Source organism: Perognathus longimembris, chromosome 9 (genome assembly GCF_023159225.1).
Source record: "Perognathus longimembris pacificus isolate PPM17 chromosome 9, ASM2315922v1, whole genome shotgun sequence".
In the NCBI taxonomy this organism is placed as follows: Eukaryota; Metazoa; Chordata; class Mammalia; order Rodentia; family Heteromyidae; genus Perognathus; species Perognathus longimembris.
Genome location: NC_063169.1, coordinates 39,187,854 through 39,200,268, shown reverse-complemented (window position 1 = coordinate 39,200,268; position 12,415 = coordinate 39,187,854). Strand labels below are relative to the sequence as shown.

Here is a 12,415-nt window from a genome sequence, read left to right as displayed (position 1 = left end):
TTGTCAAGACATAATAGACGTATGGTGGATGTATGTCAATTGTATATTTATTTGTTGAGACAAATTTTGGACTTTTTCTTGCCCAGGCTATGAACTTTCTTTGACTGTGTAGCAATGAAATCTGTGAAAATATTTAGCTTCTTTCTTTCTTATCTTTTCCTTTTTCTTAGAAACTTGGTTATTTTTCTCATTTATTCTACAAGTATTTCTTAAGCAGCTATTCTATTCCAGACATTGGTCTAGAAATGAAAGTCCTGACATCCTCAGAGCTTTATTCTGAGGAAGGAAAATAGGCAGACAAAAGATTAAATAGAAGTATTCATTGCGGTTATAAGAGGTCCAATATATAACATCTTCTTTCCCAGTCCGGTTCTAAACCAATGAAAGAAAAAAACTCTAAAGGCCCATAGATAAATACAGAATACCACCATTATTTCTGAGGAAGACTAAACTGGATGATATGACTTAGCATGAAAAAACTGAGATTAATTTGCTAATTCCCTGATACCTATTCTATACTGAAGAACAAGCAATCCTCTTTAGTGAAAGCTTAATTCTGCCTGTCAGCGAGTGCTGGCTTCCTGTGAACTGGGGACCAGAACCTTTCTTTTAAGACCTCTGACTTATTACCTCATGGTGCAATGGCTTCTGCCAGCATAAGTAGATAGTTGTCTTTCTCTATGGGGAAATCTAGGGCTGAATAAGTATTTACACAAGATGCATGGGGAGATATGGCATGAGGAATAAGGAAGCATTTCATTGAACAGCGAAGGTGTAATTTCGCATAGGTATTTGTGCTGAGCAGGATAAATGATAAAGAATGCTTGAGGAGGGGACCTATTTTGTATGGCAGACTGGTGGAATAGGCCTCTCTGAGAATAATGGTATGCAAATAAATTTAGAATGAGTTTTCCAGGAAGAAGGAAATGAGTAAGCTGAAGAGGAGGAGTTGAGATAGGACAATAGCCAGAGTTCCAGTATTGTATGGCCACAATGTCTATGATATCAAGGGCTAGATTTTATTCTATGCATGGCAGGTAGCAAGACTTTGGAGAAGACTGGCTCAGATATTTAATTTTTCATAATCAACAAAATTATTTATTTAGAAATTATTGGCACAGGTGGAAACTTTTTTGAAGAGAGTCCTAGGGCACAGCAAATAGGAGAGACCTGACAAATGCAATCAGACTAAAAGTTTCCGCACAGCAAAGGACAGGTCACCAAACTAAAGATAGTCAACAGACTATGAAAAGATCTTCACCAACCATACCTGAAACAAACATCTTAAGTAACCTAATATCTTAAATAACAAGATAGTGCAGATACTTAAAAATTTTAAATTTTACTGTAGCTGTTCAACAGAGAACAGATAGAATAGGATGGAGGCCAAGGCAAGGGGGGTGGGCAGTTAAGAATACAAGCAAGTGATAGCAGTAACTCTGATTATGATGACCATGGTGGAGGAGGTGTAAAGATTTGCTATGTATTTTGAGGACATGGCTGATGGAGTTGCAGAATGGATTTGGTGAAGAGGATGAAAGATCTACCTTGATAACTTAGATTTTCAGTCTGAATATCTGAACATTGGCCTTTTTTAGATGTAGTAATGTGTAGCTTGACTAGGCAGGAAAAAAAAAGGTCTATTTTGGCCAAGTAAAATTTGAAATGTTTATCACATAACCAAATGGAATTGCCAAAGACACAGTTAATTTGTGCACTTGAAACTTGGGATGGATTAGAGAGATCTGAACTATAAATGTAGAAGTTACATTAGAGACATTCAGGCAATTATTGCATCTTGCTATGGAGGTGGTGCTTTAAGTTGTTTGAAGTGGAGCAGTTCATATCTGAGTGTAATCCTAATGTGTGTGTGGGTTTTGTTCTTGGTTTTACTCATGGGGCTTGAACTCTGGGCCTGGGCACTACTGTCCCTGAGCTCTTTTGCTCAAGGCTAGCGCTCTACCACTTTGGGCCCTAGCTCCACTTCAGGTTTTCTGGTGGTTAATTGGAGATTAGAGTCTCATAGACTTTCCTGCCCAGTCTGGCTTTGAACCATGATTCTTAAATTTTAGCCTCCTGAGTAGCTAGGATTACAGGTGTAAGCCTCCAGCATCCAGATCCTACTGTGTTTTTGCTGACTTTATTCTAATTCAGTGGATTGTGTTTTTTTCTCTCCTATTCCCAAAGATGACTCTACAGGGAGCCCAGTTGCGATGCAAAGATTTTTATATTTGTCACACCTCTGTGAGTTTGGGAGAGAATGTTTCATAGAAATACAGAGACTGATTAAGAGGCCTTTCTGAGACGTCCAGTGTGAGAGCTGAACTGTCTCACTTCTGCCAGCTCCATGGGCCAGCAGCAACATAGAACATTTTCCAGAAGCGTTCAGTAGGAGAAGTCTAGTCAATGGCAGAATGACATGAATGTCTTTTTTTCTGTGAAAAGAGAAAAGTCAAGAATGTGGTTTTTGGCTGAGATATGGGAAGTAGGTAGATGCCTGCATAGAAACCAGCTTGTTAGCTCATATGTTTGTCTTTCTATTCTGTGCTACTTCAGTAGCATGTAGAATGAGTCAGTAAATATTTCATCATTTAATTCGTGCTCCTTTCAAACTTTCCGAGGGTCAAGTGCCATTGAAGCTCAGTCAAGGCTGGATTCCCAGGGACTTTAGTGGTGGGTGTGGTAAGAAAGGTGTAGCCTGGCTCGTCAGAGCTGATGGTAACAGAAGGGAAGGAGACCAGTCTAGTCCAATTCCAGCTTATCTGAACTCACATCTCCAGTGCAACCAGTCAGGCTGCTGAACAGTGAGTGAAAAGTTCCCAGCTCCTACCTTTTTCAACTCATGATAATCATGGTCTCATTTGCTCAGATTCTCTTCTTTACCTGCTACCATCTCAGGATAAAATTTATTTAGGTCTCTAGAGATTTCTGACAGCTCTTAGTGTAGAATATTTATTCTATTTGTAGACTTCAACATTTTATTTGGAAAATAAACATTTCAAAGCATCTTTTGGGTAATGTTAGTACATAACTGGAAGAATTGAAGACTAGGTATATACATTTCTACCACCTTCTCTCTATCATATGTTTTTCATTTTTTATTTAACTGTTACTATAAAGGTGATGTACAAAGTGGCAGTTACATAAGTCAGGTAATGATTACATTTCTTTTTTTTTTTAAACATTTCTTTTTGGATAATGTCACCCCTTCCCTTACTCTCTCCTTTATCCCCACCCACAAGTTGTATAAGTTCATTCTCAACCTATTGTCCTACCATTTCTGTGTACTGTTTACCCTTCCAAAGACAGATAAACACAGAAGAAAAAAAGAAAAGAAAAACAGCAACAAAGGAAAAAACCTTTCTTGTTTCTGCTTCCTGGAGTTAATTTCAATAATATTATTATATATGGCCAGATGTACATAAGCATTGAACCTTTTTGTTCCTTCTACTCATCCTCTGGCCTCACTGTGTGTAAATGCCTAGAGTCCTATGTAATTTATTATGGTCCAGTGTATTTTCATATGTTTTGAATATGAATAAAGTATCCGTACTGCAGTTAACTCTTTAAAATGAAGGGCTTTTTTTTTACTCTTTTCTAGGATCCTAAAATATGTACATTTTTATGCTCACTATATATCATTGTCTCTTGCAGTTCCCGAAATGGCTCCTTTCATTCGCAACATAGAAAGTTCGAGTCCTGACACTGTGGAAGTCAGCTGGGCTCCGCCTCAATTCCCAGGTGGACCTATTTTAGGTTATAATTTAAGACTGATTAGTAAAAATCAAAAATTAGACTCTGGGACACAGAGAACTAGTTTCCAGTTTTACTCTACTCTCCCCAATACTACCTACAGGTAAGAATTCGTAGTGGCCCACAGGGAATTGGAGCTAGTATGACTGAAGGCAGGCTAATTGTTCAAGAAACACAGCTGTAGTGTAGATTAAATGCATTTTAGGCAATGTCACTGACTGTGCTGTTGAGTCAAAATTGAAGTTTTATTTTAAAGCATCTATGTTTATTAGATCACAGAAGCCCAAACAAAATTGTTCTTAACTGTTTCTATTATTTTCAAGGCTCTTTATAAATATGAGACAATAAAGTTATAAATACCACAAATGCCATTCTTTTTTAACTAAGCATGAAAAAATTAAGGAGGTAAAACTCAGTTAATGGTGCCTTTATTAACCACAAGAGATTGTTTTTTATTATCATTAGCTTCTCTGGCATTTGCTAAGGGCCACCTAAATTAGGGGAGGAGTGGGGGTCATGCAGATAGCAGAGTTCAGTTTTTTGACCTCTGTGACCCTGAACTGTTCTGTGGGGAATGTAAACAAGGATGTGATGGATGGTCATTTTAGTGCTGAGCAGTGACACTCAGTAACTAGATATATGTATTACCACACCATCCTTTAAATAGAAATGCCATTGCTCCTTCTGTTTGCATCTCATGTTCATACCACGCCATGTGAAACACATCTCTCCAAATTGTTTTTGGAACAGGTTTTCTATTGCAGCAGTCAATGGAGTTGGTGAGGGGCCAGAAGCAGAATCTACTATTACCACTTCATCCCCAGCAGGTACTGCCCAGGGTTGCTCCTTTTGTGACACAGGAATAAAGGATAGCCAAGACAGGGTCAGATTTCAGTGGTCCGAATCAACTGTAGACTTCAGATCCCCTCTTTTCTGTATTTGCATGTTTTATAACCTGCTACATTTTTAAAATACATCTTTTGTGCTGGTATTGGGGCTTGAACTCAGAGATTGGGTGTTGTCCCTGAGGTTTTTTGCACAAGAGCAGCACTCTGCCACTTTAGCCACAGTTCTATTTCTGGCTTTTCTTTGGTAGTTAATTAGAGAGAAGAGTCTCACAGATTTTCCTGTTCAAGCTGGCTTTCAACCATGATTTTCAGATCTCAGCCTCCTGAATAGTTAGGATTACAGTCATGTACCACCAGCACCTCACTTAAAATTTCAATTTTAAGTGAATACAAATATTTGAAAACTAAAAAGTAAAAGTTTAACTTGAAAAATTTCACATTAGGATTTAGGGATTAAAAATTAAAATACTAAAGAATATTGTTTAAAAATGGCTCAAATTCAATCCTAGGTTTCATTTGAAATCACAGGCCTTTTGGTATTTTTCTAAGTACCTTTTTTGGGGGTGGTCAATTACTTTTATTTTTTCAATTTTTATTATAGAGATGATATACAAAGGGGTGACTGTTACATAAGTCAGGTAATAAGTACATTTTTTCTGAACACTATCATCCCTTTCCTTTATTTTTAAATTTTAGAATTTTAAAATTTGCCTTGCTTGTTTGAATGCTTATTGTATTAATGAAATAAGAAATGAACATGCTTTCTAAGACCCATTAGTCTTTTTTTTTAATTAGTAAAGAATGTTAAGGGGCTGGTAATGTGGCCTAGTGGTAGAGTGATTGCCTAGCATACATGAAGCCCTAGGTTCTGTTAGCACCACATATACAGAAAAATCCAGAAGTGGCACTGTGGCTCAAGTGGTAGAGTACTAGCCTTGAGCAAATAGAAGCCAGGGACAGTGCTAGGCCCTGAGTTCAAACCTCAGGACTGGCAAAAACAAAACAAAAAACCAAAAGAATGTTGAGTACCATTCAAAGACTCATAATTCTACAAGTCTGTTTTCTATTTCCATCAGAATTTCACTTGCTGATCTGACCATCTTTTTTCCACACCTATGCCAGTGGATATTGGATGTCATCTGTCACCAGTCTTTAGATTTTTTGGCTGTTCCAGGAAGGACAGACATGATTATTATGCAAGACACATGTCCAAAGAGCAAGTTAAATATAGAGACCTGTTAAAATTGTTATGTGATTATTGCATATCAATTATCCCAAAAGTGTTTATCACTATGGATCCTACAGCAATCTTCAGTTGAAAAGAGAATCATGTAGATTTTTGCAGCCCTTAAATTTCATTCCTAAGGACTTTTCTTTTGCCTCAAAGAGATGTAGAGGACTAAACAGAAACAATCATTGTCTGTGTATATGTGAGAATCCAACAAGCCACTCTGGCAGGGGCAGACCTCTTTCACCAAGCAAATTCTCACAACTAGGAATAATGAACTGAGCTCCTACAGGGGCATGAATTGTAACAACTCATGTGATGGTATTTTGGGGGGTTCTTAAAAGCATGTACACATGAGTCCTACTTGATTGCCACTGTATTTCTTACCTTTCATCATGGATTATTATTAATAATTATTAATATGGATTGTCCTATTATCTTCAGAGAATATTTGATCCACAGTCTCATTTAAGTGCCATTTTCTTTTATTTTCATTTTAAGAATTGGTATATTTTTGATGTTAGTATGCATTTAATATCTCTGTCTGTAACTTATGTCATTTTGCAGTTCAAGAAGAGGAGCAATGGCTCTTTTTATCCAGAAAAACTTCATTAAGGAAAAGGTCTTTAAAACACTTAGTAGATGAAGCACACTGCCTTTGGTCTGATATTATACACCATAATATTACAGGTCAGTATAATAGAAAAATGTTTAATGTTAAAGGAACAGTTTGGAATTTCTGCAAGAAATATTTCTAGAGTAGAAGAATGTTTTAAAAAATGATATTAGGTCTGAGAAGGGATGTAGCTTAGTGCTAGAGCAGGTGTTTAGCATGCATGAACTCTTGGGTTTAATCTCCAGCACGCACACATACACACACACACACACACACACACACACACACACACACAAATAAAACTACTCACATCCCCTTGTAAAACAAAATCCAGTTTTTTCCTAATTTAAAGAATATACTTTTAAAAAATATTTCTAATATATACTACTTAAATTGTTCTTGGAGAACTTAGAAGACTATTTTCTTCAAAACTACCACTTTTATTGAATATTTTCTTCAAAACTACCACTTTTATTTCTTAAGTTAATATTAGATAAATAAAATCTCTTTAATATTAGATTTTCTTTTGTCTTGGTTGTTATTTAATAATGTGTGTGTATTTTGTGGTCTTCCAGGAATATCAGTTCATGTCCAGCAGGAAACTGTTTATTTCTCTGAAGGAGTTCTCATATGGGTGAAGGAGGTTGCTAATATGTCTGATATGTCTGACCTGAGAATTTTCTACAGAGGCTCAGGATTAATTTCTTCCATCTCCATAGACTGGCTTTACCAGAAAATGTATTTCATCATGCATGAACTGGTTAGTCCAAGAATTAAAATTGAACAACTAGCTATTATTGATACTGTGTCTTGGTATATTAACAACTAAACATAGTTCTCATATTCAATGCATACATACTGGGCTGAAATGTGGCTACGTGGTAGAGTGCTTGCCTAGCATGCATGAAGGCTTGGGTTCCATTCTTCAGTACCACATATACAGAAAAGGCTGGAAGTGGCACTGTGGTTCAAGTGGTAGAGCTTTAGCCTTGAGCAAAAGAGGCTTAGGGATAGTGCCCAGGCCCTGAGTTCAAGCTCTGGGACTGGCAAAACAAAACAAAACACATACCCACAGAGTACTTTAGCCAGTAGATTAGTACTGAATCATAGATCTAATCTCCAGGGGCCAGCCCTTTACTGACTAGTCCTTACTTCCCATAATCAAAAGTTGTTTATTTGTTTTACATCTTTTTGGTTATTGTTGTTGGTTGTGGAGCTTGATCTCAGCGCCTGGGCACTGTCCTTGAGCTTTTTTGCTCAAGGCTAGTGCTCTACCACTTTGATCTATAGCTCCATTTCTGGTTTTCTGGTAGTTAATTGGAGATAAGCATCTCACAGACTTTCCTGCCCAAACTGGCTTTGAGCCACGATCCTCAGGTCTCAGCATCCTGAGTAGCAATGATTATAGATATGAGTCACCAGTGCCTGGCTTTATTTTACATTTTATTTGTAATAATTAGTTTCACAAGGGAGTTTTGTTTTGATATGTCCAGATGTACAGACAATGGGTCTTAATTAGATCTTCCCCCTCCATCACTCTCCCTCCTCTCACCTCTTCATTTTCCCAAATCAACTTCAAGAAGTTCATTGTTCTATTTTCACATGTGTGCATAAAGCATTTTGATCACATTTACCCTCTCCATTTGCCACTCTCCCCAACAGTCATAGTTCTTGTTAGTGATACTTCATCTGTATTACCACTAGATAAGACTTCCTGTCATAGGAAACATAGATTTTAATTATTAAAAAAACAGGTTTACATTAGTAAAATTCTGAAAGAGTACCAGTCCTGAGATCTTTGAGAAGACACAGTGTTGATGGTTTTAGGTTCTATTTCTTTGAAAGCTGTAAGTATAGCTGGAAGCCCACAAGCTTAGGATATAGAATAATAACTTCCTCATTTTTATTTTTTGTAACATTGGGATTTAAATTCAAGGCCTAGCACTTGCTAGACAGGTGCACTGTCACCTAAGCCACACCCCCAGCACTGTTTTGCTTTTACTTATTTTTTGGTGCATTTTTTTGCCTAGGCTAGCTTCAGATCATTATTCTTCTATCTATGTCTCCTGTGTAGCTGAGACCTCAGATGTTTGCCACCACTCCTGATTTATTGGTTAAGATGAGAATGTTGCTACTTTTCTATCCAAGCTACCCAAGAATTGCAGTCTTCCAAGTCTCTGCCTCCCAACTAGCTGCAATTATAGATAGGAGCTAGCTACTGCTTCAGTCCTGTACCTCTCCTTTTTAAGAAAGAATTTTGCCATGTCATCTAGGCTGGCCTTGAACTCAGAATCTTCTAGCTTCAGCCCCCCTATTGCTAGAATTATAGGTATATACTAAAATGGCTTCTTTTGTTTGATCTGAAAAGTGTGAAGTGATTATCACAGTTCCTAGCATAGGACAGAGCTCAGGAAAGGGTTGGTGGCTGAAATGAACACAAAGTGGGCATTGATCTTATTTCTGTGTTTTTGTTTGTCTAGGTGTGTGCCTGTGATTTAGAGAACTGCTCAAATTTTGAGGAAATTACTCTGCCTTATGTTACTGCACCTCAAAAAGTTGTAGCAGATTCCTACAATGGGTAAGTATAGCCTTGTAAATATGGCCTCTCTTTTATTGGTGAAAATCTTTGTGAAAAGTGCTTTCTAATGAAACATTGGTGTACTAATTTCAGGAGAATTTAATTTCCTGGCAAAGCATTTATTCTATTATAGAGCCTAGATAAAATTACTTTCAAACTTGATAGTCTACCCTGCAGCAAAAACAACTATATGGCAAAGATTTTTTTTTTTTTTTTTTTTGCCAGTCCTGGAGCTTGAACTCAGGGCTTGGGAGCCGTCCCTAAGTTTTTTTGCTCAAGGCTACAGCTCTACCACTTTGAAGCACAGCTCTACAGCAGGTTTTTAGGTGGTTAATTGGAGATAAGAGTCTCAGGGCCTTTCCCGTTAGAGTTGACTTTGACGACAACCCTGACTTCAGCCTCATGAATAGCTAGGGTTACAGGCATGAGCCACCACCACCAGGCTTGGTTTAAGGATCTTTAATTTTCTGTTTTGTTATTTTTTATTTTTTTATTTGTTTTGTTTTTTGTTGCCAGTCCTGGGGCGTGGACTCAGGGCCTGAGCACTGTCCCTGGCTTCCTTTTGCTCAAGGCTAGCACTCTGCCACTTGAGCCACAGCGCCACTTCTGGCCGTTTTCTATATATGTGGTGTTGGGGAATCGAATCCAGGGCTTCGTGTATACTAGGCAAGCTCTCTTACCACTAGGCCACATTCCCAGCCCGGCAAAGATGTTTTGTAAGGTCTTAGGTCTGCATTCTAGTCCTGGATTTTTATTTTTATTTTTTTGTACTGGTTTTGGGTCTTAAGCTCAGAGTCTGGGCACTGTCCTTGAGTTTGTTTTTGCCCAAGGCTAACTCTCTACCACTTGAGTAAGCGCTCCCCTTCTGGCATTTTGGTGATTAATTGGAGATAAGAATCTTGTGAACTTTCCTGCCCAGGCTAGAACTGTGATTCTCAGATCTCAGCCTCCTGAGTAGATAGGTTAATAGAAGTGAGCCACTAGCACCTGACCAAACTATTTTGTACCAAACTATTTTATGGTTTTCCTTGAACATATAAAATTTTTTTTGTTATCCTTAATAGTTCTACAAAGTACTTGCAATTCATCATGTCAGTTTGTAAGTACAATACACCTTGATCAGTGTTACCACATTCACCATTCTCTTTCAGCTCTCCTAACCCCACTTGTCCTCTAAATTTACCTAGTTCCATTTTCATCTATATACAATGGATATTATGACTATATCCACCCACTCTTCATCTTTCCTTGGAGAGCTTCAAAGGCCCTTTCTATTATTAAATTCTGTGATTCATTCAAGCACCAATAGAAGCCAGGCACCAGTGGCTCACACATGTCATTCTAGCAACTCCTAAGTCTGAGATCTGAGGATTACAGTTTGAAACCAGCCCAGGCAGGAAAGTCCATAAGTTTATCTCTAATTAAACTCCAAAAAGGCAGAAGTAGAGCTGTCACTTAAATATAGAGGATTGACCTTGAGCAAAAACAGGCCCCCTGAGTTCAAGGCCCAGGACCAGCAAAAAAAAGAAAAGAAAGAAAAAGAAAAAAAGGCCATTGATAATTATGAAGTGACTAAAGCATTAATGAAAACTGAAACTTTCCAGTGTTCCAACAAATACTTTAAATGGGCAGAACATATATCTTTTTTTGCACCTGGGAAATAATGGACTTCCAAGGAGAGAGAAATGGCTGTGACTGGGTGGCAAGGCAAAGCAATTAGGTGAGGAAGTTATGTAGCTACGCTTGCAGGAAATCACACTCGGCTTCTTTGTTCCTGCATCAGGTATGTGTTTTATCTCCTGAAAGACGGCATTTACAGAGCTGACCTCCCTGCGCCATCTGGCAGGCCAGCTCCAGCTGCGCGCATTGTGGAGAGTTGGGAATTAAAGGACTTTGCGATAAAGCCACAGTCCAAGAGAATCATTTACTTCAACGACACCACCCAAGCCTTCGTGTCCACATTTCTGGATGGCTCAGCCTCCCATCTCGTCCTTCCTCAGGTCTCCTTCGTTGATGTGAAGAGCTTTGCTTGTGAAAACAATGACTTCCTTGTCACAGATGGCAAAGCTGTGTTCCGACAGGATTCTCTGTCGTTTAATGAGTTCATTGTGGGATGTGACCTCAGCCACATAGAAGAATTTGGGTTTGGTAACTTGGTCATCTTTGGCTCATCCGTCCAGTCACACCCGCTGCCAGGCCGCCCTCAGGAGCTCGCCGTGCTCTTTGGCTCTCACCAGGCCCTTGTTCAGTGGAAGCCCCCTGCCCTCGCCATAGGAGCCAGTGAGTGGGGTGCCAGGGCGACTGCTGGCCAGCTGGAGGGAGAGGAGGCCAGAGATGCTCGGTTCTGGGATCCGGTTTCAAGAAAGTACATATAGTTGTCCCCCAGAATCAGCTACTTAGCTATAAATGAGAGTTTATCCAGTTGCTCTGCATTTATTAGCGTTTCAATAGAGGGATCTTCATATTTCCCAGATAGATTGCAAAAGAAGAGTTGGACCATTTGTTGGATGTATATCATGACTATACACTCCGACTTTCCAGCCAGAGTGAATATTTGCAAGGATGGTATCATACCTGCATTGGGATCTTACATAAATTTGAGAAATACTCTAAAATTCTCTAAACCTCACTGCATTTCTAGGGAGTCAGTACGTGCAGAAAGGTTCTAGAACCAGTCCTCAGGGGTTCAAATGCTGGTTTTACAGGCAAAATGACCCCGAACATGTTATTTAAACCCTCTGTGCCTTGGCTATTACAATTGAAAAATGACAACATTGGTTATATCGTGTGTGTGTGTGTGTGTGTGTGTGTGTGTTTACCAACTTTGGTCCATCAGACAATACTATTTAACAAATGACCATGTATGCCTTTAAGACAAAGTTAATTATTCCTAGCCAGGCATGGTAGTATAGTCCTGCAACCTTAGCTCCTTAGGATATGGAAGACGAATGATTATGAGTTCTAGGCTAGTCCTGGAAAAGTTAGTGAGACCATATCTCAAAAACAAAATAATAACGAAAGGGTTTGTGGTATGGGTCAAGTAGTAGAGTGCATGAATGACAAAAGTAAGATCTAGCATTTAATTTACCATGTCACAAAAAAGGTAATTATTATTGATTGTTGCATATCTCAAAACTGGCAGATGAATAGGCAGCTTTTTCTTCAAATGGGAAATTTTGGAAGTTAATGTACAAACACTGAAAATGACCATAAATATTCATCATTAAGCATTTTTCTTCAGAGCCTGCTTATACTAGTATTTTAGAGATACAACATTACAATATATTTCTAGTATAACTGGTTATAATATAGTTTTAAAGATAACCCTCTGATAGTTGAGGGGAGCTGACCAAATAGCTTTGACTAAAGAGCATATAATTTGTTGGGCATGA

The 12,415-nt window shown here is 38.4% G+C and overlaps 1 protein-coding gene across 3 annotated transcripts in view; it reads left to right on the top strand.

Annotated features, from left to right (window-relative positions):
- The window catches only part of Ros1 (ROS proto-oncogene 1, receptor tyrosine kinase), a 96,809-nt gene that overhangs the window by 19,032 nt on the left and 65,362 nt on the right, over nt 1–12,415 (top strand). For 2 of the 3 annotated variants that reach the window (XM_048354639.1, XM_048354638.1), the window contains exons 8-13: nt 3,655–3,856; nt 4,504–4,580; nt 6,397–6,519; nt 7,021–7,205; nt 8,926–9,023; nt 10,807–11,303. In XM_048354639.1, coding sequence (XP_048210596.1) covers nt 3,655–3,856; nt 4,504–4,580; nt 6,397–6,519; nt 7,021–7,205; nt 8,926–9,023; nt 10,807–11,303 — 1,182 coding nt within the window. Of the gene's footprint in view, nt 1–3,654; nt 3,857–4,503; nt 4,581–6,396; nt 6,520–7,020; nt 7,206–8,925; nt 9,024–10,806; nt 11,308–12,266; nt 12,280–12,415 lie in introns of all 3 variants that reach the window. The other variant, XM_048354636.1, reaches the window with a different exon arrangement.